Source organism: Oncorhynchus mykiss, chromosome 27 (genome assembly GCF_013265735.2).
Source record: "Oncorhynchus mykiss isolate Arlee chromosome 27, USDA_OmykA_1.1, whole genome shotgun sequence".
Classification (NCBI taxonomy): Eukaryota; Metazoa; Chordata; class Actinopteri; order Salmoniformes; family Salmonidae; genus Oncorhynchus; species Oncorhynchus mykiss.
In genome coordinates this window covers 39,848,499-39,876,189 of record NC_048591.1, presented here as the reverse complement: position 1 = coordinate 39,876,189, position 27,691 = coordinate 39,848,499, and the positions used below count along the sequence as shown (strand labels likewise).

Sequence of the window (27,691 nt, the reverse complement as noted above, 5' to 3'; positions counted from 1 at the left end):
GGTATCACTTCTGGAGGGAATAAGAGTTCAAAGTTCATACCAAGTTGCCATACTTTTAAGCTCATGCCATATTCTGGCTGGTATAGTCGAAATTCATCCTTTCGGCGTGTTGACCGTCATCTTCACGTTGAAATTCGATGCTAATTTTGTTAGATTCTTGCTGAGGTTAGCTGAGTTCTGTAGGTGGTCTTTGTCGTTTCAACGTGGGGACCTCAAGTTCACACGTCCATGGAACAAGTTATTATCTGAGCCCTTTTAATGTAGGACCGTCGCCCTAACGTCCTCGGAACAGAAAGTTACATTTTCGTCAAGGGGCTTATATAGGATTGGGAGAGAGGGCCGTGTTTCAGAGTTTACAACCCATGTCTGTTCACTTGGGCGGGGCCTCTGAGTGAGCAGAGTGGTGTTCTTCTGACAAACCGTTCTCTCATTAAGAAGCTAAAAATTACATTTCATCTTTTCACAAATAGTTTCATATTTAAACAATTAAATTGAACTAGAATGATAACTAGAATTTGTAGATTTTCCAAAATACAGCGTCATCCTGTCATGAGTAATGATGTCTTAGACAACAACTGTTCTGAGATCATATTCACAATGTACCAACGCATATTTTCAACTGGTTTGATTACCGAAATATGGTTCCGTTTCCCATCTTTTGATGTTACCAGACTCTCCATGTTAACAAAGGGGTTTTCAATAGTCACATGGGTAGAGTAGAGAGAGGAAAAAGGGGAAAAGTATTTATGGGGGTCATAAACCTCCCCATCAAGCCAACGTCATGACACAGTGTTCCTTCAGAAGGCCCCATTCAATAATCATCTCCTCTCAGTGTTCCTTCAGAAGGCCCCATTCAATAATCATCTCCTCTCAGTGTTCCTTCAGAAGGCCCCATTCAATAATCATCTCCTCTCAGTGTTCCTTCAGAAGGCCCCATTAAATAATCATCTCCTCTCAGTGTTCCTTCAGAAGGCCCCATTCAATAATCATCTCCTCTCAGCGTTCCTTCAGAAGGCTCCATTCAATAATCATCTCCTCTCAGTGTTCCTTCAGAAGGCCTCATTCACTAATCATCTCCTCTCAGTGTTCCTTCAGAAGGCCCCAAGACAATGTTCACCTGAACAAACACATCCACTGAACCACATGCAGGGCTGGAAAAGCATGTAGTGCTTACACACACAGGCATATAGTGGGTTACCTAAGAGTGTTACCTACGTGTGTTAGAGTTGACCCCCACATGAGATGGCTTGATACCAGAACATACTGTGATTAATAAGCTAAATAAACTGCTGTGACAGATTTTATGCTGTGGTTCCAAGCGTAACTATACAGGCATGCAGCTATGGGCCTGTTAACTGAGCTGCAGCTTCGGGCCTGTTAACTGAGCTGCAGCTATGGGCCTGTTATCTGAGCTGCAGATATGGACCTGTTATCTGAGCTGCAGATAAAGACCTGTTAACTGAGTGTTTATTGTCAATGTCACCCTAAACCTTATATGAGTAAGATTAGGTTCATATGAAAACTCAGGTTTATGATGATTGGGAATGAGGAATGTAAGGATCTGTTTCACTGTGTCCCTGTGTTTTGATTGATTATTTCTGGCAGGTGACTGACGGTTCATAAGTGTGTGTGTGTGTGTGTGTGTGTGTGTGTGTGTGTGTGTGTGTGTGTGTGTGTGTGTGTGTGTGTGTGTGTGTATGGACAGACCTAGCCAGGCTGACTAAGTGATTCTGGCTCAGTGAGTTCCGGCGTCTGTGTCAACACTGCTGCACTGCCCAACACTGATGGAGAGATGGAAGAGAGGAAATAAAAGTTGACAATGACAGGAGAAAGGGGGAATGAGAGAGAAGAGGAGAGAGAGAAATTAGAGGGGGGATAAGAGAGAAAAGGAGAGAGAGAAATTAGAGTGGGAAAGAGAGAGAAGAGGAGAGAGAGAAATTAGAGGGGGAATGAGAGAGAAGAGGAGAGAGAGAAATTAGAGGGGGGATGAGAGAGAAGAGGAGAGAGAGAAATTAGAGGGGGAAAGAGAGAGAAGAGGAGAGAGAGAAATTATAGGGGGAATGAGAGAGAAGAGGAGAGAGAGAAATTAGAGGGGGGATGAGAGAGAAGAGGAGAGAGAGAAATTAGAGGGGGAATGAGAGAGAAGAGGAGAGAGAGAAATTAGAGGGGGAATGAGAGAGAAGAGGAGAGAGAGAAATTAGAGGGGGAATGAGAGAAAAGGAGAGAGAGAAATTAGAGGGGGAATGAGAGAGAAGAGGCGGAGAGAAATGAGAGAGAGAAGTAAGAGTAGAAGAAAGGTGAATGTTCATGTCTCCTCACCTCACTGGTCAAGCCCACAGCTCTGTGTATTTTGACCACGTCTCCCAGCAGGACTGGGTACTGCTGACCCACAACCCTCAACGCGGGCAGGAAGGGGGTCATGGAGGCGGGGCTAGCCTGTGACATGTCCACCAGTGCACCCAGTAGAGTCTCGTTCAGAGATGCATCGCCTAGGTAACCAACCAGGGAGGGCACCAGGGGGCTCAGAACCTGGAGGGGGGAGAGAGGAGGGAGAGAGGGGGGAGAGAGAGGGGGGAGAGAGAGGGGAGAGAGGAGGGAGGGGGAGAGGGAGGGGGGAGAGAGAGGGGGGAGAGAGGAGGGAGGGGGGAGAGAGAGGGGAGAAGGGGGGGGAGAGAGAGAGGGGAGAGAGAGGGGGGAGAGAGGAGGGAGGGGGGAGAGAGAGGGGAGAGGGAGGGGGGAGAGAGAGAGGGGAGAGAGGAGGGAGGGGGGAGAGAGAGGGGAGGGGGAGGGGGGAGAGAGAGGGGAGAGAGAAGGGGGGAGAGAGAGGGGGGAGAGAGGAGGGAGGGGGGAGAGAGAGGGGAGAGGGAGGGGGGAGAGAGAGAGGGGAGAGAGAGGGGGAGAGAGGAGGGAGGGGGGAGAGAGGAGGGAGGGGGGAGAGAGAGGGGAGAGGGAGGGGGGAGAGAGAGGGGAGAGAGAGGGGGGAGAGAGGAGGGAGGGTGGAGAGAGAGGGGAGAGAGGGGAGAGAGGGGGGAGAGAGGGGAGAGAGGGGGGAGAGAGAGGGGAGAGAGGGGAGAGAGGGGGGAGAGAGGGGAGAGAGGATAAAAACAATGATCAGCATTGGGTTGAAGGATGGAAAAGAGGCTAGAAGGCGGTATGAGAGTATTCAGTATTTTATTAGGATCCCCATTAGCTAAAGCCAAAGCTGCAGCTACTCTTCTTGTAGTCCACATAAAACATGACATAATTGCTGGAGGACAGAACTACATAAAATGACATAATACATCAAATTAATAGACAGGTACATAACTACACACATTTAAAATAAGAATTTACACTTTCATATTCTTATGCCTTAGCAATCCATGCAACATAAAAACGGCTACTCTGCAGTCATCCATTTTGTTACAGTTGCTTACTGTTACAATTGCAGGTCCTGATCCTAATCTCTCAGAACCAGTTGTTCTGAAAAGAGAGCGAATCTCACAACATATGGAACCATATACATGCAGTAAAAGAGAAGGAAGATGAGACAGAGAAGTGTTGGTAGAATGCTAGTAAAGTTGAGAGTAGGAGAGCGAGAGAGAGAGAGAGAGCAGAGTTGAGATTAGGAGAGAGAGAAAGAGAGAGAGAGAGAGAGAGAGAGAGAGAGAGAGAGAGAGAGCAGAGTTGAGATTAGGAGAGAGAGAAAGAGAGAGAGAAAGAGAGAGAGAGAGAGAGAGAGAGAGAGAGAGAGAGAGAGAGAGAGAGCAGAGTTGATATTTCCTCAATGAAAACAATGTACTGAGCAAATGTCAAATTGGCTTTTTACCAAATTACCGTACAACAGACCATGTATTCACCCTGCACACCCTAATTGACAACCAAACAAACCAAAACAAAGGCAAAGTCTTCTCATGCTTTGTTGATTTCAAAAAAGCATTTGACTCCATTTGGCATGAGGGTCTGCTATACAAACTGATGGAAAGTGGTATTGGGGGTAAAACATACGACATTATAAAATCCATGTACACAAACAACAAGTGTGCGGTGAAAATTGGCAAAAAAACACACACATTTCTTCACACAGGGTCGTGGGGTTAGACAGGGATGCAGCTTAAGCCCCACCCTGTTCAACATATATATCAACGAATTGGCGTGGGCACTAGAAAAGTCTGCAGCACCCGGCCTACCCCCTGCTAGAATCCAAAGTCAAATGTCTGCTGTTTGCTGATGATCTGGTGCTTCTGTCACCAACCAAGGAGGGCCTACAGCAGCACCTAGATCTAATGCACAGATTCTGTCAGACATGGGCCCTGACAGTAAATCTCAGTAAGACCCAAATAATGGTGTTCCAAAAAAGGTCCAGTCACCAGGACCACAAATACAAATTCCATCTAGACACTGTTGCCCTAGAGCACACAAAAAACTATACATACCTTGGCCTAAACATTAGCGCCACAGGTAACTTCCACAAAGCTGTGAACGATCTGAGAGACAAGGCAAGAAGGGCATTCTATGCCATCAAAAGGAACATAAATTTCAACATACCAATTAGGATTTGGCTAAAAATACTTGAATCAGTCATAGAGCCCATTGCACTTTATGGTTGTGAGGTCTGGGGTCCGCTCACCAACCAAGACTTCACAAAATGGGACAAACACCAAATTGAGACTCTGCACGCAGAATTCTGCAAACATATCCTCCGTGTACAACGTAGAACACCAAATAATGCATGCAGAGCAGAATTAGGCCGATACCCACTAATTATCAAAATCCAGAAAAGAGCCGTTAAATTCTATAACCACCTAAAAGGAAGCGATTCCCAAACCTTCCATAACAAAGCCATCAGCTACAGAGAGATTAACCTGGAGAAGAGTCCCCTAAGCAAGCTGGTCCTGGGGTTCTGTTCACAAACACAAACACACCCTACAGAGCCCCAGGACAACAGCACAATTAGACCCAACCAAATCATGAGAAAACAAAAAGATAATTACTTGACACATTGGAAAGAATTAACAAAAAAACAGAGCAAACTAGAATGCTATTTGGCCCTAACAGAGAGTACACAGCGGCGGAATACCTGAACACTGTGACTGACACAAAATTAAGGAAAGCTTTGACTATGTACAGACTCAGTGAGCATAGCCTTGCTATTGAGAAAGGCCGCCGTAGGCAGACATGGCTCTCAAGAGAAGACAGGCTATGTGCTCACTGCCCACAAAATGAGGTGGAAACTGAGCTGCACTTCCTAACCTCCTGCCCAATGTATGACCATATTAGAGAGACATATTTCCCTCAGATTACACAGATCCACAAAGAATTCGAAAACAAATCCAATTTTGAAAAACTCCCATATCTACTGGGCGAAATTCCACAGTGTGCCATCACAGCAGCAAGATTTGTGACCTGTTGCCACGAGAAAAGGGCAACCAGTGAAGAACAAACACCATTGTAAATACAACCCATATTTATGCTTATTTATTTTATCTTGTGTCCTTTAACCATTTGTACATTGTTAAAACACTGTATATATATAATATGACATTTGTAATGTCTTTATTGTTTTGAAACTTCTGTATGTGTAATGTTTACTGTTAATTTGTTATTGTTTTTCACTTTATATATTTACTTTATATATTATCTACCTCACTTGCTTTGGCAATGTTAACACATGTTTCCCATGCCAATAAAGCCCTTGAATTTAATTGAATTGAGAGAGAGAGAGAGAGAGAGAGAGAGAGAGAGAGAGAGAGAGAAAGAGGAAGAGATTGAGAGAGCAGAGTAGAGAGATAGATAGATAGATAGATAGATAGATAGATAGATAGATAGATAGATAGATAGATAGATAGATAGATAGATAGATAGATAGATAGAGAGAGCAGAGTCTGGCTTTTTTATGGCGGTTTTGGAGCAGTGGCATCTTCCTTGCTGAGTTATGTCATGTTATGTTATCTGCCTCAGGTTATGTCGATATAGGACTCGTTTTACTGTGGATATAGATACTTTTGTTCCTGTTTCCTCCAGCATCTTCACAAGGTCCTTTGCTGTTGTTCTGGGATTGATTTGCACTTTTCACACCAAAGTACGTTCATCTCTAGGAGACAGAACGCGTCTCCTTCCTGAGCGATATGACGGCTGCGTGGTCCCATGGTGTTTATACTTGCGTACTATTGTTTGTACAGATGAACACGGTTCAGGCATTTGGAATTTGCTCCCAAGGTTGAACCAGACTTGTGGTCTACACATTTTTTTCTGAGGTCTTGGTTGATTTATTTCGATTTTCCCATGATGTCAAGCAAAGAGGCACTGAGTTTGAAGGTAGGCCTTGAAATACATCCACAGGTACACCTCCAATTGACTCAAATGATGTCAATTAGCCTATCAGAAGCTTCCAAAGCCATGACATCATTTTCTGGAATTTTCCAAGCTGTTTAAAGGCAGTCAACTTAGTGTATGTAAACTTCTGACCCACTGGAATTGTGATACAGTGAATTATTAGTAAAATAATCTGTCTGAAAAGAATTGTTGGAAAAATTACTTGTGTCATGCACAAAGTAGATGTCCTAAACGACTTGCCAAAACTATAGTTTGTTAACAAGAAATTTGTGGAGTGGTTGAAAAATGATTTTTAATGACTCCAACCTAAGTTTATGTAAACTTCCGACTTCAACTGTATGTAAACATTATTAAAGTGACTGGCGTTCCATTTATTAAAGTAGCCAGTGATTTCAAGTCTCTATATATAGGCAGCAGACTCTAATGTGCTAGTGATGACTATTTAACAGTCTGATGGCCTTGAGATAGAAGCTGTTTTTCAGTCTCTCAGTCTCCGCTTTGATGCACCTGCACTGACCTCGCCTTCTGGATGATAGCGGGGTGAACAGGCAGTGGCTCAGGTGGTTGTTGTCCTTGATGATCTTTTTGACCTTCCTTTGACATCGGGATGCTGTAGGTGTCCTGGAGGGCAGGTAGTTTGCCACCGGTGATGCGTTGGGCAGACTGCACCACCCTCTGGAGAGCCCTGCATCTGTCAAATTTTGTGAGGATTTTAGGTGCCAAGCCAAATTTCGTCAGCCTCCAGAGGTTGAATAGGCCCTGTTGCGAGGAACTTGGAACTTTCCACCTTCTCCACTGCTGTCCCGTCGATGTGGATAGCGGGGTGCTCCCTCTGCTGTTTCCTGAAGTCCACGATCATCTCCTTTTTTTTTTACGGTGAGTGAGAGATTACGTTCCTGGCACCACACTCCCAAAGCCCTCATCTCCTCCCTGTAGGCTGTCTCGTCAATCAAGCCTACTACTGTTGTGTCATCTGTCTACATTCCCATGGAGACAGACAATCAAAGACATACGTACCCATGGAGACAGACAATCAAAGACATACGTTCCCATTGAGACAATCAAAGACATACACTCCCATGGAGACCGATGATCAATGACATACGTTCCCATGGAGCCAGACGATCAAAGACATATGTTCCCATGGAGACAGAAAATCAAAGACATACGCTCCCATGGAGACAGACGATCAATGAAATACGTTCCCATGGAGACAGAAGATCAATGACATACGTTCCCATGGAGACAGAAGATCAAAGACATACGCTCCCATGGAGACAGACGATCAAAGACATACGTTCCAATGGAGACAGACGATCAATGACACGTTCCCATGGAGACAGATGATCAAAGACATACGCTCCCATGGAGAGAGACGATCAATGACATGCGTTCCCATGGAGACAGATAATCAAAGGCATACGTTCCCATGGAGACAGAAGATCAATGACATACTCTCCCATGGAGACAGAAGATCAAAGACATACTCTCCCATGGAGACAGAAGATCAAAGACATGGAGACAGACGATCAAAGACATACGTTCCGATGGAGACAGACGATCAATGACATACGTTCCCATGGAGACAGACAATCAATGACATACGTTCCCATGGAGACAGACAATCAATGACATACGTTCCCATGGAGACAGAAGATCAAAGACATACGTTCCCATGGAGACAGACAATCAATGACATGCGTTCCCATGGAGACAGACAATCAAAAACATACACTCCCATGGAGACTGATGATCAATGACATAAGTTCCCATGGAGACAGATGATCAATGACATACGTTCCCATGGAGACAGACAATCAATGACATACGTTCCCATGGAGACAGATGATCAATGACATACGCTCCCATGGAGACAGACAATCATTAACATACGTTCCCATGGAGACAGACAATCAATGACATACTCTCCCATGAAGACAGAAGATCAAAGACATACGCTCCCATGGAGACAGACGACCAAATATATGGAGACAGACGACCAAATACATGGAGACAGACGATCAAAGACATACGCTCCCATGGAGACAGACGACCAAATACATGGAGACAGACGATCAAATACATGGAGACACACACACACGCATACATGCACACACCAGTCAGTCAGTTGACATGTTAGAGTTATGAACCTTACACAACCTCTGTCGCCTTGGCTGACCCCTGGCTGTGCTGGTCAATCAATCAGGGAGAAATGTGATGTCTTTCCCTGTAATGGGTCAGCGGGTCAGACGCGTGATCTATGGGGTACTGAATAGTGTAGCCTTGCTGTGGGACTTACTGGTTAAACTAAATCCCATTTGCCTCATTATCTGTCCTAGCCAGACCAGACCAGCCCAGACCAGGCCTCTTGTCTCCCTCCCACCGTAAGATGTGCTTGTTCTTGGTCTTAATGTTGTCGTCTTTGTTGTTGATTTTATCTCACTTTTTTGTTTCTTGTGGTCTTTCTTTCACATTCTCTATCTCTTACTCCCCCCTTTCTCTCTCTCTCTCCCCCTCTCTCTTTCTTTCTCTCTCCCCTCTCTCTGTCTCTCTCGCTCTCTCTCTGTTTCTCTCACTCTCTTTCTCTCTCACTGTCTCTGTCTGTCTCTCTCTCCCCTCTCTCTGTCTCTCTCGCTCTCTCTGTTTCTCTCACTCTCTTTCTCTTTCTCACTGTCTCTGTCTCTCTCTCTCGGTCTCCCTTGCTCTGTCTCTCTCTCTCTCAATTCAATTTACACTCACACAATTTCCTAAATAATAGGGACATTTCAAATGTCATATTATGTCTATACATTGTTCTAACGATGTGCAGTCACTTCACCCCTACCTCCATGTACAAATTACCTCGACTAACCTGTACACCCGCACATTGATACCGGTACCTCCTGTATAAAGCATCGTTATTGTTATTTTATTGTGTTACTTTTTATCATTTTTTTTAAACTTTAGTTTATTTGGTAAATATTTTCTTAACTCCTTCTTGAACTACACTGTTGGTTAAGGGCTTGTAAGTAAACATTTCATGGTAAGGTCTACACAAGTTAGATTTGATATGATGTGCAAAAGGGAAAATAAATAAACCTAAATATAGGTTGCATTTACAATAGTGTTTGTTCTTCACTCGTTACCCTTTTCTTGTGGCAACAGGTCACAAATCTTGCTGCTGTGATTGCACAATGTGCTTTTTCACCCAATAGATATGGGAGTTGATCAAAATTGTATTTGTTTTCAAATTCTTTGTGGGTCCGGCAGGAGGTTATGAAGTGCAGCTCAGTTTCCACCTCATTTTGTGGGCAGTGTGCACATAGCCTGTCTTCTCTTTGCCTACGGCGGCCTTTCTCAATAGCAAGGCTATGCTCACTGAGTCTGTACATAGTCAAAGCTTTCCTTATTTTTGGGTCAGACACAGTGGTCTTTCTCTCTCTCTCTCTCTCTTTCCTCCAAACCGGAGATGAGCTGAATGACTTATTAGAGTTTCCCTGATAAATCAATCTGATCATCAGTTGGGACTCTTGCATCATGAGTGTGAGAGAGACAGGAAATGTCAAAATATTTGACATTACTGATGACAGATGCATTCTCTACACACTCACAATGAGCACGTATATGAGAGTGTGTGTGTGTGTGTGTGTGTGTGCGTGCGTGCGTGCGAGCGTGTGTGCGTGCGTGCGAGCGTGCGTGCGTGCCTGTGTGTGTGTGTGTGTGTGTCTGTGTGTGTGTGTGTGTGCGTGCGTGCGTGCGTGTGATTCCTACTGAGTTCTAAATGTGGTCTTTCACTTCTTTATGACTGCTCTCTTTTTCACCAGACACATCCCACTATTCCCCTCGGCACGTGGTTTCTGATGACTCTTTCTTGTTCTCTCTTAATGCGGGTGAGAACATCCATCTAGCATGTACATACATACTTTCCCCTCTCCCATTACTCTGCCCTTAATATCCTCATGCTGGACCACGCTCTCTGGAGCGCAGCACAGCATTCCCGCATGTAGGAATTCTGGACTTTCTCATGACTAATGTGTTCTTTGAACGCAGTCCATCACACGCATGCTCATAGACAGGCACGCGGGTACGTGAACACACACACATAAACACACACACACCAGTGGCTGTTGCTCGGCGACCATCCGGATCAGCCTCAGCAGGTGTTGTTGCTCCGGTGAATCGAGATGTGACATCATGGCCGTCAGGTTGCCTAGGTGACGATGGATGGCATGGGGCTGTTTGGGGTAGACGGACGGCAGCACGCGTAGGAGCATGTGGTTACCTAGAGGGGGACGACACGGACAGACAGGGTGTACGTGACAACGGATTCAAGTCTCACCTTTTTGTTGTCAATATTCATTCCATGACGTCCATCCTTGAGGAAGAAAATGTAACATGTATAAATGTAAAAAGACACATAATGTGTACCAGAATCCTTCAATATTTGCCCAAGAGAAATTGACCTTGATATCTAAACCCTCTTTAAATATCTCATGCATCTGCACAATGTCTTCTGTCTTCAATTAGTAGTTTTATTAGTAGCTTCATCTCTTATGACATTACATGAACACCAACAATGCCTTTTATGTTTACTTTGTAGCTAAATCATTAGGGATTGGCTGATGTCACAGTAAAAGGGATTGGCTGATGTCCCCACAGTAAAGGGGTTGACTGATGTCCCCACAGTAAAGGGGTTGACTGATGTCCCCACAGTGAAAGGGATTGGCTGATGTCCCCACAGTGAAAGGGATTGGCTGATATCCCCACAATAAAGGGATTGGCTGATGTCCCCACAGTAAAAGGGATTGGCTGATGTCCCCACAGTAAAAGGGATTGGCTGATATCCCCACAGTAAAGGGATTGGCTGATATCCCCACAGTAAAAGGGATTGACTGATGTCCCCACAGTAAAATGGATTGACTGATATCCCCACAGTAAAAGGGATTGGCTGATGTCCCCACAGTAAAGGGGATTGACTGATGCCCCCACAGTAAAGGGATTGGCTGATGTCCCCACAGTGAAAGGGATTGGCTGATATCCCCACAGTAAAGGGATTGGCTGATGTCCCCACAGTAAAGGGATTGGCTGATGTCCCCACAGTAAAGGGGATTGACTGATGCCCCCACAGTGAAAGGCTGGAGTTAATACAGTAGTATGAGTGGGGTAAACCTGGATGTGATTTATTCTATGGCACAAAACTATGTGAAATTCCTACAGCATGACTGTGTCCAGCATGTTATTATTTTATTTTCAATGTCAAAGCACATCATCTAAAGGACATATGGACTTAGTGAGACCGAGAGAGAGAGAGTGTGGGGGTAGAGAACAATAGAGAAAAATATGTTGTCCTTTCATCTACTGTATAATAGTTTAAAACTGTTCTGCTATGGTAAAATCAACACATGTACTTCCTGCCTATAAAACTTGAACGAATTGGATTGAATTAATTACAAGGAGACCAAAATAGAGTGTCAGACTGAGAGAACGACAGAGGAGACAAAGAGTCAGAGACAAGAGAGCCCTCCAGTCTTCCTGCATGCTGAATATCTGTCGTTATCTACAGGGTCATCTGGAAGCAATCCCTAGGTTCCTTCCTGGGACCATCCTATGAATGGAACACATACTGCGGAGGTGATTCTCATTTTGTGAATGGAGTTCTATTTGCAGTTGGCCCTCACTCTGATTGGCTAAGGAAACAGGTGGTACCCCACGGAGACATGGGATAATAAACATGTGTTGGAAAACAGGAAGTAGTGAGAGTGCGAAAAACTGTGGGCCAGCAGTTTTCAGTGTGTGGGTGTGCATGGGTGTGTGTGTATGTGTGTGTGTGTGTGCATTGCTAGCTAGCGTTGCTACCTGCTACACAAAACGAATCTGATGGCCATAACTCCTATCAACGAGTTCAATGTCCTTGCCAACATCTGTCTACAGCTTACCTGGAATGGATTGATTTAAAATGACTTCAAATGTTAGCATTGACATTTACTAATTAGTTTAATGCATGACGATTGACTGTATCAAAAGGATTCACAAGGGGACACCTGACTGGCTGTACATCAGTGTGCATGTTCTGGGTCATATATCAACACGCCTAATGATAGACATTGGTAACTACACTGAGTGTACAAAACAATAGGAACACCTGCTCTTCCAAGTCATAAACTCAGCAAAAAAAGAAATGTTCTCTCACAGTCAACTGCCGTTTCTTTTCAGCAAACTTTAACATGTGTAGATGTTTGTATAAACATAACAAGATTCAACAACTGAGAAATAAACTGAACAAGTTCCACAGATATGTGACTAACACAAATTGAATAATGTGTCCCTGAACAAAGGGGGGTCAAAAGTAACATTCAGTATCTGGTGTGGCCACCAGCTGCATTAAGTACTGCAGTACATCTCCTCCTCATGGACTGCACCAGATTTGCCAGTTCTTGCTCTGAGATGTTACCCCACTCTTCCACCAAGGCACCTGCAAGTTCCTGGACATTTCTGGGGGGAATGGCCCTAGCCCTCACCATCCGATCTAACAGGTCCCAGAGGTGCTCATTGGGATTGAGATCCAGGCTCTTCGCTGGCCATGGCAGAACACTGACATTCCTGTCTTGCAGGAAATCACGCACAGAACAAGCAGTATGGCTGGTGGCATTGTCATGCTGGAGGGTCATGTCAGGATGAGCCTGCAGGAAGGGTACCACATGAGGGAGGAGGATGTCTTCCCTGTAACGCACAGCGTTGAGATTGCCTGCAATGACAACAAGCTCAGTCCGATGATGCTGTGACACAACGCCCCAGACCATGACGGACCCTCCACCTCCAAATCGATCCTGCTCCAGAGTACAGGCCTCGGTGTAACGCTCATTCCCTCGATGATAAACGTGAATCCGACCCTCACCCCTGGTGAGACAAAACCGCGATTCGTCAGTGAAGAGCACTTTTTGCCAGTCCTGTCTAGTCCAGCGACATGCCATTGGAACACAGGAGTGATGGTTGCTGATAACGGGCCTCTGTACGCCTATGTAGATATTCCATTAAAAATAAGCCATTTCCAGCTACAATAATAATATAGAACATTAACAATGTCTACACTGTATTTCTGATTATTATTTAATTTGAATTTTAAATGGACAAAAAAAAGTGATTTTCTATCGAAAACAAGGACATTTCTAAGTAACCCCAAACTTTTGAACAGTAGTGTACATGTCTATTGTCTACCTATGAGACAGAATCCAAGGTGGTTATAAGAGGCTTGAGTCAACAACTGCAACGCTGCTGTTTTTTTCACGCTCAAACGTTTCCGTATCAAGAATGGTCCACCATCCAAAGGACATCCTGTCACGACTTCCGCCGAAGTTGGCTCTCCTGCCTGTTCGGGCGGTGCTCGGCGGTCGTCGTCACCGTCCTACTAGCCACCATCGATCCCTTTTTCGTTTGTCTGTTGGTTTTGTCTTATTAGTTTCACCTGTGTGTATTTTAGTTTATTGACGTCCTTATATGTAGTAGGTTGTCCCGCCCTTGTTTCGTGCGGGATTGTTTTGGTTTCATGTGTTTTCGTGAATACGTATTTGGTTATTTGCTCCGATATATTTAATCCTGTGTTGGATTATTTCACCCTGTATTTTGGGTTGACCGTGTTTGGTTCCGGAGAATAAACTATCGACTCACTGCACCTGCTCTCTGCGCCTGATTCCACCCACCTTGTTAATACGTGACAGAATCCCGCACCCACGATGGAATCAGCAGGAGCAGCCGCGTCTCCTCTCCCATCGATGGAGGAGAGAGTCCTCCACCACACCAGCGTGCTCCATCGGATTGGTTCTGCCATGGACCAAATGATGGAGAGGATGGATCGATGGGAGAGGACTCCTTAGATAGCCGACCATTAGGGTCAGGAGTGATTAGGGAGGCTACGGTGCCACTGGACATGGTAACGCAGGGGGATCATAAGGAGCAGATTAGTCTGTTCCTTATAGATTCACCTGCGTTTCCGGTGGTGTTGGGGGTTCCCTGGTTAGCTCAACACAACCCGGTGATTTCCTGGCGACAGGGGGCTCTTAAGGGGTGGTCAGAGGAGTGTTCAGGTAGGTGTAGAGGAGTTGCCGTTGGTGCGACTACGGTGGAGAGTCCAGACCAAGTTTCCACCGTGCGCATTCCCTCTGAATATGCCGATTTGGCTATCGCCTTCAGTAAAAGGAAGGCGACCCAATTACCACCTCATCGTCGAGAGGACTGCGTGATAAACCTTCTGGAGAACGCTGCACTTCCTAGGAGTCACGTGTATCCATTGTCCCAGGAGGAGACGGTAGCGATGGAAACATACGTTGCTGAATCGCTGAGACAGGGTTACATTCGGCCCTCCACATCACCCGTCTCCTCAAGCTTCTTTTTTGTGAAGAAGAAGGATGGAGGTCTGCGTCCGTGCATTGATTATAGAGGTCTAAATTCCATCACAGTGGGGTTTAGTTACCCACTACCTCTCATCGCTACGGCGGTGGAATCATTTCACGGGGCGCGCTTCTTCACAAAACTGGACCTGAGGAGCGCGTATAATCTGGTGCGTATCCGGGGAGGAGATGAGTGGAAAACTGCATTTAGTACTACATCTGGTCATTATGAGTACCGCGTCATGCCATACGGGTTGAAGAATGCTCCAGCCGTCTTCCAATCCTTCGTAGACGAGATTCTCCGAGACCTGCTCGGGCAGGGAGTGGTAGTGTACATCGATGACATCTTGATCTATTCTGCCACACGCGCGGTGCATGTGTCTCTGGTGCGTAAGGTACTTGGGCGACTGCTGGAGCATGACCTGTATTGCAAGGCGGAGAAATGTGAGTTTTTCAAACAGTCCGTTTCCTTCCTGGGATATCGTATTTCCACCTCTGGGGTGGTGATGGAGGATGACCGCGTTACAGCCGTGCGTAATTGGCCGACTCCGACCACGGTGAAAGAGGTGCAGCGGTTTTTAGGGTTTGCCAATTACTACCGGAGGTTTATCCGGGGTTTTGGTCAGGTGGCTGCTCCCATCACCTCGCTGCTGAAGGGAGGACCGGTGCGCTTGCACTGGTCAGCAGAGGCGGGCAGAGCATTCACTCGTTTGAAGGAGCTGTTCACCAATGCGCCCGTGTTGGCGCATCCGGACCCCTCTTTAGCGTTCATAGTGGAGGTGGATGCGTCCGAGGCTGGGGTCGGAGCCGTGCTGTCCCAACGCTCGGGCGTGCCACCCAAACTTCGCCCTTGTGCTTTCTTTTCGAGCAAGCTCAGCCCAGCGGAGCGAAACTATGATGTGGGGGACCGGGAGTTGTTAGCTGTAGTCAAGGCTCTGAAGGTGTGGAGACATTGGCTTGAGGGGGCTAAACACCCCTTTCTCATCTGGACTGACCATCGTAATCTCGAGTATATCCGGGCAGCGAAGAGACTAAATCCACGTCAGGCTAGATGGGCCATGTTTTTTACCAGGTTCCGGTTTACCCTCTCATACCGGCCCGGCTCCCAAAACACCAAGGCCGACGCGCTGTCCCGCCTCTATGATACCGAGGAGCGGCCCGTTGAGCCAACTCCCATCATTTCACCGTCATGTCTCGTGGCACCGGTGGTATGGGAGGTGGACGCGGCGATAGAGGAGGCCTCACGGTCAGAGCCGCCCCCCCCCAACTGTCCAGTAGGAACCCAGTACGTACCGAGGGGGGTCCGGGACAAGCTGATTCGGTGGGCTCATACTCTCCCCTCCTCGGGTCATCCTGGCATCGAGAGGACAGTGCGGAGTCTGAGAGTGAGATACTGGTGGCCCACGCTAGCTAAAGACGTGAGATTTTATGTCTCCTCCTGCTCCGTGTGTGCTCAGAGCAAGGCTCCTCGGCACCTGCCTAGAGGGAAATTACAACCCCTCCCCGTTCCACAACGGCCGTGGACACACTTATCGGTGGACTTTCTTACCGACCTTCCCCCGTCCCAGGGAAGTACTACGATCCTGGTCGTTGTGGATCGGTTTTCTAAGTCCTGTCGTCTCATCCCGTTGCCCGGTCTCCCTACGGCCCTGCAGACTGCTGAGGCCTTGTTTACCCATGTCTTCCGGCACTATGGGGTGCCTGAGGACATCGTTTCTGATCGGGGTCCCCAATTCACGTCCAGAGTATGGAGGGCGTTTATGGAGAGACTGGGGGTCTCGGTCAGCTTAACCTCAGGTTTTCACCCCGAGAGTAATGGGCAGGTGGAGCGCGTAAACCAAGAGGTGGGCAGGTTTCTGCAGTCCTATTGCCGGGACCGGCCTGGTGAGTGGGCAAGGTATGTTCCCTGGGCTGAACTAGCTCAGAACTCCCTACGCCACTCCTCAACTAACTTGTCTCCTTTTGAGTGTGTGTTAGGTTACCAGCCGGTCCTGGCCCCATGGCATCAGAGCCAGACCGAGGCTCCTGCGGTGGAGGAATGGGTACAGCGCTCCAAGGACACATGGAAAGCCGTTCAGGACTCACTACGGTTAGCGGGCGAACGGCAGAAGAGGAGCGCTGACCAGCACCGCAGTGAGGCCCCCGTATTTGCACCGGGGGACAGGGTCTGGCTCTCGACCCGGAACCTGCCCCTCCGCCTGCCCTGTCGGAAGCTGGGGCCGCAGTGTGTGGGGCCGTTCAAAGTCCTGAGGAGAATAAACGAGGTGTGTTACAGGTTACAACTTCCTAGGTATTACCGTATTAACCCCTCGTTTCATGTGTCTCTCCTCAGGCCGGTGGTGGCTGGTCCCCTGCAAGAAGGTGAGGTGCCTGAGGTCCCTCCGCCCCCCCTGGACATCGAGGGGTCCCCGGCGTACACAGTTTGGGGCATTCTGGATTCGAGACGCCGGGTGGGGGGCCTACAGTACCTCGTGGACTGGGATGGGTACGGTCCGGAGGAGAGATGCTGGGCTCCGGTGAGGGACATTTTGGACCCTTCTCTCCTGAGAGATTTCCACCGCCTCCACCCGGATCGCCCAGCACCTCGTCCTCCGGGTCGTCCTCGAGGACGGTGGCGGCGCGCTGCGGGGGCCGCGCGTCAGGGGGGGTACTGTCACGACTTCCGCCGAAGTTGGCTCTCCTGCCTGTTCGGGCGGTGCTCGGCGGTCGTCGTCACCGTCCTACTAGCCACCATCGATCCCTTTTTCGTTTGTCTGTTGGTTTTGTCTTATTAGTTTCACCTGTGTGTATTTTAGTTTATTGACGTCCTTATATGTAGTAGGTTGTCCCGCCCTTGTTTTTGTCTTATTAGTTTCACCTGTGTGTATTTTAGTTTATTGACGTCCTTATATGTAGTAGGTTGTCCCGCCCTTGTTTCGTGCGGGATTGTTTTGGTTTCATGTGTTTTCGTGAATACGTATTTGGTTATTTGCTCCGATATATTTAATCCTGTGTTGGATTATTTCACCCTGTATTTTGGGTTGACCGTGTTTGGTTCCGGAGAATAAACTATCGACTCACTGCACCTGCTCTCTGCGCCTGATTCCACCCACCTTGTTAATACGTGACATATCCAGCCAACTTAACACAACAGCGGGAGTGGGCCAGCATCCTTGTTGAACACTTTCGACAACTTGTAAAGTCCATGTCCCGATGAATTGAGGCTGTTCTGAGGGCAAAAAGGCAACTCAATATTAGGAGGATATTCCCAGAATGGTAAAGGTGTACACGCTCCGGGTAGCACATCCAATAGATAACATTTACACTGCCTCCCATGGCAACTCATCATCCAATAGATAACATTTACACTGCCTCCCATGGCAACTCATCGTCCAATAGATAACATTTACACTGCCTCCCATGGCAACTGTCTTTCTGCTGTGACCCTGTCTGTCTGCTGTGGCCCTGTCTGTCTGCTGTGGCCTTGTCTGTCTGTTGTGACCTGTCTGTCTGCTGTGGCCGGTCTGTTTGCTGTGGCCCTGTCTGTCTGCTGTGGTCCTGTCTGTCTGCTGTGACCTGTCTGTCTGCTGTGGTCCTGTCTGTCTGCTGTGACCTGTCTGTCTGCTGTGGTCCTGTCTGTCTGCTGTGACCTGTCTGTCTGCTGTGACCTGTCTGTCTGTTGTAACCTGTCTGTCTGCTGTGACCTGTCTGTCTGCTGTGGTCCTGTCTGTCTGCTGTGGCCCTGTCTGTCTGCTGTGGTCCTGTCTGTCTGCCGTGGTCCTGTCTGTCTGCTGTGGTCCTGTCTGTCTGCTGTGACCCTGTCTGTCTGTTGTGACCTGTCTGTCTGCTGTGGCCGGTCTGTCTGTTGTGACCTGTCTGTCTGCTGTGGTCCTGTCTGTCTGCTGTGGCCCTGTCTGTCTGCTGTGACCTGTCTGTCTGCTGTGGCCCTGTCTGTCTGCTGTGGTCCTGTCTGTCTGCTGTGACCCTGTCTGTTGTGACCTGTCTATCTGCTGTGACCTGTCTGTCTGCTGTGGCCCTGTCTGTCTGTTGTGACCTGTCTGTCTGCTGTGACCTGTCTGTCTGCTGTGGTCCTGTCTGTCTGCTGTGACCCTGTCTGTTGTGACCTGTCTATCTGCTGTGACCTGTCTGTCTGCTGTGGCCCTGCCTGTCTGTTGTGACCTGTCTGTCTGCTGTGACCCTGTCTGTTGTGACCTGTCTATCTGCTGTGACAACATCACTAATACAACCCCAAGACAAATCAACAGAGCAACCGTTGCCAAGCAGCTGCTCAGTCCTGACAATATTCATTATTACATAGTCTTTGATGTTCCTACCTGACCCCCAGTCGCCTCCACAAACAAACAAACACACACACACACACACACACACACACACACACACACACACACACACACACACACACACACACACACACACACACACACACACACACACACACACACACACACACACACACACACACACACACACACCAGAGTAAGAAAAGCAGTAAGAGAGAGATGAGAGAGACATAAAGAGGGCGAGTTAGTGAGCATTCCTAAAGGTGAGAGAGAGAGAATTTATTGGTTTGTCGGGAGCAGAATGTTAAAGCCAGGAGCCAGACGTCTGCAGAACCAAAGACCCATGGGAGATTTACGGTGCTTCCGTGTCCACCCATGTCTGAACACACTTAGTCCATGTGCCCTGAGGAGCGCACAAACAAACACACACACACACACAAACACACTAAAGCCATCTAGCAGTCTACCAGTCATCCATCTATGCCTCAGAGGGCAGTAAACCATTAAAGACGACCACAACAAAACCAGAACCAGCCGCTCACATTAATAACAAGCCCTTTAACATGCCTGTCTAATGCTCCATCCCACCTCTCCACCCCACCTCCACCCAACCTCTCCACCACACCTCCACCCCACCTCTCCTTCCCACTCAATTCAATTCAATTACAGATTTTAACAATCACTTTGGCACTAATTTCAGAACCTTGTGGTCATTTTTCAAAACTCTAGACACAAAACTCAAAACGGTCATCACTTGTAACACAGGCTGTCCATTGTTCAAAACATTGCATTGTGCATTCATATCTTTATAGAAACCTTGCACTTGCAGAATCATTGGTTCAAATAACTCATTTATCATGAAATACCATATGAACATTCATTTAGATCACCCACACACAAGATACCGATAGTTTCACTGTGTAGTTGTTCGTACAATCATTAAATATTGTAGTACAAAGTATGTGATACATGTTTCATTATGGTACTACACGTAAATACATCACTGTAAAAGGACTAGTAGAGAGGATACTACAGACACAGTGGAATCATTGAACAAAATAGGAAATGTATTGATGAAATACAATAAAATCACAACATAGGTTTCTTTGAATCAAAGCAAAAATAATTAGCAACAAAAAACGAAAAAACAGTTAAAAGGTCAACTGTAGTGTTCCTCACCTGACTTACTGTAAAAAGCAAAACAAAACATTGATTACTGTACTTCTATATTTCCCTCAACCCGGTCTTGTGGATTTGGCCACAGGTTCTCATCCACATCACAATGGATGTTTTCATTAGCCAAACATCTTGGGAAGAATCTTCGGGCGAATCCAGGCCTGACACTGGTCTGCCGTGATGTCATTGTATGGTGAATCCAGGCCTGACACTGGTCTGCTGTGATGTCATTGCATGGTGAATCCAGGCCTGACACTGGTCTGCTGTGATGTCATTGCATGGTGAATCCAGGCCTGACACTGGTCTGCTGTGATGTCATTGCATGGTGAATCCAGGCCTGACACTGGTCTGCCGTGATGTCATTGCATGGTGAATCCAGGCCTGACACTGGTCTGCCGTGATGTCATTGCATGCGTCATCCATGGCCTGGAGAAGGGTGGCTTGTTCGTGAGGGCGCCTATCATATACCTTCCACCTCCATGTGGAGAAAAATTCCTCAGTCGGGTTAAGAAAAGGAAAGTATGGGGGTAAGTACAGGGTGGTAAAATTGTGGTTGGGCCTGAAACCATGCTTGCACCATTTGAGAATGGTGGAACCTGACATTATCCCACACAATGATATAGGTCATGTCATCAGCTCTACAGACCTGATTTAGCTCATCAAGGAAGGTTACCTTCGAACAGCGAATCATGTGGCTGCCTGCAACTCAATATATAGAGTACATAGAGTAGAGAGCTTTAGATGTTGTTTGACCAAACATTAGAACAGGCAAGATGAGTAATCTAAGCAACTTTGACCGTGGTATGATTGTTGATGCCACACATGGTGATTCCAAAATCTCAGAAACAGCTGCCCTCCTGGGATTTTTATGCACTACAGTCTCTAGAGTTTACAGAGAATGGTGTTAAAAACAAAACACATTCAGTGAGCGGCCTTTCTGTGGGCAAAACACCTTGTTAATGAGAGAGGTCAGAGGAGAATGTCCAGACTCATTCAAGATAACAGAAAGGCCACAGATGCTCAAATAACAGCTGTTGAAAACAGTGGTGTGCAGAAGAGCATCTCTTAACGTACAACACCGTGAATAATTCAGGCTGTTGTGGAGGCAAAAGGGGGTCCTACCCAGTACTAGATAGGTGTACCTAATAAAGTGGCCGGTGAGTGTACAGTAATGTCAAATCTGAAAACATGGACTGGAAAAGTGGTACATGGGACCATAGAAATAGTGTCTGATAAAGAATGATGGTGAAATATTACAGCCATAGATAATGTCGTCCAATTGGTTCATGTTCCACGGTAATTGATGTCAATGGATCTCGTTATCCTGAAACTTTCATGATCTAAACATGGAATATTGTTTGTCAGTTTCCGTAAAACTATGCATTAAGAGTAACGAGTAACGCAACAGTTACTTATCATTTTGAGCAGTGGTATCAATTGATAGTTTGATCATTGTAATGAAATGAATAGACAGTCATTTCAGATGTAATGTGTTAATTGCATTTTGAAATGGTAATACTTTGATGTTAAGTTGTGTCATTTTGAACAGGTGATTTTAGTTCAATGAACAAATGATCTTAGATTTATGTGTATTTTATCCAAGCAATTGGAAAAAGTGAAAAGTTTTGAAGTTTTGAAAAATTTGCATTTTGATCATTGGTTGTGAGTTTTGTGTCTAGAGTTTTGAAAAGGTTCCGAAATAAGTGCCAAAGTGATTGTAAAACAATGTAAGTAGGAAGGAGAGGTGAAGCGGGAGAGACAGGCATGTATGTTAAGACATTTTACCTTCTCTCTCTCATAACTTCTTGTATGTGTGAGTCATGGGCTGTGGGAGCTCCACTCAAAACACACAAGCCCGGCACCAGCCCCCAACCCATCCTATCCTAGCTCTGTCCCAGCCTTAGCCCAGCCTATACCATGCCCCAGCCTGAGGCTCAATGTCACACACACACACACACACACACACACACACACACACACACACACACACACACACACACACACACACACACACACACACACACACACACACACACACACACACACACACACACACACACACACACACCGCATGTTTCCTTTAAAGATATTAATAGTTCCGCTGTGTTCTTAGTCATTTTTTTATTGTTATGTTCTTAGCACTACATGCAGTCTCACTTACAGCAAGTCAAGGTGTCTTTTGCAATCCGTCAACCTCAGTCAAAATGCTAATACAGGGCCTAATAATTCTCTCTTTTGACAGCCTACACAGGAAAAAACACCCTAAACTCTAACAAGGACTGACCTTCTATTCTTTAGTAAACAAAGAAAACATTTCACAGCAGTCTTCCAGGACACTGCAGTCTGAATGAACATAAACACCTACAGTGGAGGCTAGAAGGGCATGTTAACACCTCACCACTGAGGTATGCTAATGATATTCTGGAAATGAACTGTGGGTGTACAGTACATTATGTAAATCTGGTAGCTACAGTACAGTGCCTTAGCCTCGTGCAGTGACGTCAAACCTAAGGTCAGTTGCCCCTGAAACAAATGTGTTGGCAGCAGGGCCTTCATACGATTAACTTCAGAGTGCTAGTGGTAGGAGCATAGTATCAAATGACAGGGTTGCTGGGACATGCTAGGGCCCATATCCTATAGGGCCCAGATCCCATAGGGCCCAGATCCCATAGGGTCCAGATCCCATAAGGCCCAGATCCCACAGGGCCCAGATCCCATAAAGCCCAGATTCCATAGGGTCTAGATTCCATAGGGTCCAGATCCCATAGGGCCCAGATCCCATAAAGCCCAGATTCCATAGGATCTAGATTCCATAGGGCCCAGATCCCATAGGGCCCATATCCCATAGGGTACAGATCCCATAGGGCCCATATCCCATAGGGTACAGATCCCATAGGGCCCATATCCCATAGGGTACAGATCCCATAGGGCCCATATCCCATAGGGTACAGATCCCATAGGGCCCATATCCCATAGGGTACAGATCCCATAGGGCCCATATCCCATAGGGTACAGATCCCATAGGGCCCATATCCCATAGGGTACAGATCCCATAGGGCCCATATCCCATAGGGTACAGATCCCATAGGATCTAGATTCCATAGGGTACAGATCCCATAGGATCTAGATTCCATAGGGTCCAGATCCCATAGGGCCCAGATCCCATAAAGCCCAGATTCCATAGGATCTAGATTCCATAGGGCCCAGATCCCATAGGGCCCATATCCCATAGGGTACAGATCCCATAGGGCCCATATCCCATAGGGTACAGATCCCATAGGGCCCATATCCCATAGGGTACAGATCCCATAGGGCCCATATCCCATAGGGTACAGATCCCATAGGATCTAGATTCCATAGGGCCCATATCCCATAGGATCTAGATTCCATAGGGTCCAGATCCCATAGGGCCCAGATCCCATAAAGCCCAGATTCCATAGGATCTAGATTCCATAGGGCCCAGATCCCATAGGGCCCAGATCCCATAGGGCCCAGATCCCATAGGGCCCAGATCCCATAGGGCCCAGATCCCATAAAGCCCAGATTCCATAGGATCTAGATTCCATAGGGCCCAGATCCCATAGGGCCCATATCCCATAGGGTACAGATCCCAACAAGGATCTGAAGTCAATGTGATGCGATAACTGTATTTAATAAATCATAATTTATGCCAGGATTCAAGAAAACCTTGTTCATTGTATTGTGACCCTCCAGAAACATTGTCTGGCAAAATAAACATTAATACTACAGCATTGGGCCAAACATTAAACTCACTTCTATGGGAAGTGATTCTGCAGACTAGAACTATACGGAGCTCAGCAGAAACACGTGACTAGTGTGGTTTGGAGACTTTTATGATCCGAACATTTCAATGTGTATCCTATGGATTTCATGAATAATTTCACCCGGGACCTAGTCCATACCCTTATATGCATGTCCCATATATATCCAACATTGGAATTCCCATCTGCAAAAAAAAAAAACTTATTTTGGAATTTCAACATTTCTGTGTCTTGAGACTCCTATAAACACATTATATAGATAATATACATTGGAATGTTTGCTTTTTATTTTTAGTTCCCCTTTAACCTATGCTAGTCTGAATCACTATGCAGTAATGTTAACCTATGCTAGTCTGAATCACTATGCAGTAATGTTAACCTATGCTAGTCTGAATCACTATGCAGTAATGTTAACCTATGCTAGTCTGAATCACTATGCAGTAATGTTAACCTATGCTAGTCTGAATCACTATGCAGTAATGTTAACCTATGCTAGTCTGAATCACTATGCAGTAATGTTAACCTATGCTAGTCTGAATCTCTATGCAGTAATGTTAACCTATGCTAGTCTGAATCACTATGCAGTAATGTTAACCTATGCTAGTCTGAATCACTATGCAGTAATGTTAACCTATGCTAGTCTGAATCACTATGCAGTAATGTTAACCTATGCTAGTCTGAATCACTATGCAGTAATGTTAACCTATGCTAGTCTGAATCACTATGCAGTAATGTTAACCTATGCTAGTCTGAATCACTATGCAGTAATGTTAACCTATGCTAGTCTGAATCACTATGCAGTAATGTTAACCTATGCTAGTCTGAATCACTATGCAGTAATGTTAACCTATGCTAGTCTGAATCACTATGCAGTAATGTTAACCTATGCTAGTCTGAATCACTATGCAGTAATGTTAACCTATGCTAGTCTGAATCACTATGCAGTAATGTTAACCTATGCTAGTCTGAATCACTATGCAGTAATGTTAACCTATGCTAGTCTGAATCACTCACACAACTAGCCTAAAGGAGCTCAGCTGAGGTCAACATTCAGCACTACTGGATGGATGGCTGTAAAGAGACGCTGTTTAAACAACACAGTAAAGAACAGCTGTAAAGAGCTGCTGTTTAAACAACACAGTAAAGAACAGCTGTAAAGAGACGCTGTTTAAACAGCACAGTAAAGAACTGTCATGTATTGTCATGTTGTGTCTTGTTTCTGTCCTTTCCCTTCACCCTGTCTCCCTCTGCTGGTCGTTATTAGGTTACCTTTTCTCCCCCTCTTTCCCCCAGCTGTTCCTTGTCTCCTCCTAACTACCTCGTCACCCCTTTTCCCACCTGTTCCCTTTTTCCCTCTGATTAGTCCTCTATATCTCTCTCTGTTTTTGCTCCTGTCTTTGTCGGATTCTTGTTTGTGTTATTCATGCCTGAACCAGACTATCGTCATGTTTGCTGCAACCTTGTCCTGTCCTGTCGGAATCTGCCGGTCCATCTGAGCCTACCTATGTTTTGTCATTAAAGAAGCTCTGTTTACGTTAATTCGCTTTTGGGTCCTCATTCACGCACCGTAACAAGAACAGCTGTAAAGAGCTGCTGTTTAAACAACACAGTAAAGAACAGCTGTAAAGAGCTGCTGTTTAAACAACATAGTAAAGAACAGCTGTAAAGAGTCACTGTTTAAACAACACAGTAAAGAACAGCTGTAAAGAGACGCTGTTTAAACAACACAGTAAAGAACAGCTGTAAAGAGCTGCTGTTTAAACAACACAGTAAAGAACAGCTGTAAAGAGTCACTGTTTAAACAACACAGTAAAGAACAGCTGTAAAGAGACGCTGTTTAAACAACACAGTAAAGAACAGCTGTAAAGAGCTGCTGTTTAAACAACACAGTAAAGAACAGCTGTAAAGAGTCACTGTTTAAACAACACAGTAAAGAACAGCTGTAAAGAGACGCTGTTTAAACAACACAGTAAAGAACAGCTGTAAAGAGTCACTGTTTAAACAACACAGTAAAGAACAGCTGTAAAGAGACGCTGTTTAAACAATACAGTAAAGAACAGCTGTAAAGAGCTGCTGTTTAAACAACACAGTAAAGAACAGCTGTAAAGAGACGCTGTTTAAACAGCACAGTAAAGAACAGCTGTAAAGAGCTGCTGTTTAAACAACACAGTAAAGAACAGCTGTAAAGAGCTGCTGTTTAAACAACATAGTAAAGAACAGCTGTAAAGAGTCACTGTTTAAACAACACAGTAAAGAACAGCTGTAAAGAGACGCTGTTTAAACAACACAGTAAAGAACAGCTGTAAAGAGTCGCTGTTTAAACAACACAGTAAAGAACAGCTGTAAAGAGACGCTGTTTAAACAGCACAGTAAAGAACAGCTGTAAAGAGCTGCTGTTTAAACAACACAGTAAAGAACAGCTGTAAAGAGCTGCTGTTTAAACAACATAGTAAAGAACAGCTGTAAAGAGTCACTGTTTAAACAACACAGTAAAGAACAGCTGTAAAGAGACGCTGTTTAAACAACACAGTAAAGAACAGCTGTAAAGAGACACTGAGACACAGGTTAAACAACACAGTAAAGAACAGCTGTAAAGAGACACTGTTTAAACAACACAGTAAAGAACAGCTGTAAAGAGCTGCTGTTTAAACAACACAGTAAAGAACAGCTGTAAAGAGACGCTGTTTAAACAACACAGTAAAGAACAGCTGTAAAGAGACGCTGTTTAAACAACACAGTAAAGAACAGCTGTAAAGAGCCACTGTTTAAACAACACAGTAAATAACAGCTGTAAAGAGACGCTGTTTAAACAACACAGTAAAGAACAGCTGTAAAGAGCCACTGTTTAAACAACACAGTAAAGAACAGCTGTAAAGAGCCACTGTTTAAACAACACAGTAAAGAACAGCTGTAAAGAGTCACTGTTTAAACAACACAGTAAAGAACAGCTGTAAAGAGACGCTGTTTAAACAACACAGTAAAGAACAGCTGTAAAGAGACGCTGTTTAAACAACACAGTAAAGAACAGCTGTAAAGAGCCGCTGTTTAAACAACACAGTAAAGAACAGCTGTAAAGAGACACTGTTTAAACAACACAGTAAAGAACAGCTGTGTAGATACCGTACATATTAAGAGGCATGAAATAACATGACTTATGATATGCATTCAAAACTCAGATCCTCCTCCATACACATATAGGGCTTTCTTGCACGCACACACACTCGCTCTCTGTCTCATGTGGTTAGAGCAGTATACATCATGTGTTTCCTGTTGGTGTATAATAGACCTCAGGTAGGCTCCATAAAGGCGGCTTGGTAACCACATCTGTACACACACATACAACACGTGAGGAACATTTTACCTCTCTCTCTCTCTCTCTCTCTCTCTCTCTCTCTCTCTCTCTCTCTCACTCACTCACTCACTCACTCACTCACTCACTCTCTCTCTCACTCTCTGTGTGTCTTTCTCAATCTCCCCCAGTCACTTCTCTGTTAAATTGTGTGTTAGCAGGTCAAAGATAGGAAGGTCACTTCCCCTCTCCCATGTGTTATTAAATAAAGCAGAAAGTGCTTTCATGTTTTTTAAAGACCTCGTGCCCTTGGTGTTACGCTGTGTTTAAAGCCCAAGGTAGCACGTCCACCCGCTTGCCTCAGAGAAAGAGAGAGAGAGAAAGACAGACATAATGGGGAAGGGAGAAAGACAGAGGCAGCAGGAGAGAGAGCATGTGGGGGTGGCAGGGGTGGAGGCAAATCCTTAAAAATCCCATGAGGAAGTA

General features: G+C 45.7%; 1 protein-coding gene across 1 annotated transcript in view; it reads right to left on the bottom strand.

Annotated features, from left to right (window-relative positions):
* LOC110507223 (ventricular zone-expressed PH domain-containing protein-like) overlaps positions 1-27,691 on the bottom strand; it is a 156,891-nt gene that overhangs the window by 61,890 nt on the left and 67,310 nt on the right. Inside the window, exons 5-6 of the mRNA XM_036965017.1 lie at positions 10,413-10,576; positions 2,320-2,529 (exon numbers count right to left, since the gene is read on the bottom strand). Of these exons, the coding sequence (XP_036820912.1) occupies positions 2,320-2,529; positions 10,413-10,576 (374 nt within the window). The remainder of the gene's footprint in view (positions 1-2,319; positions 2,530-10,412; positions 10,577-27,691) is intronic.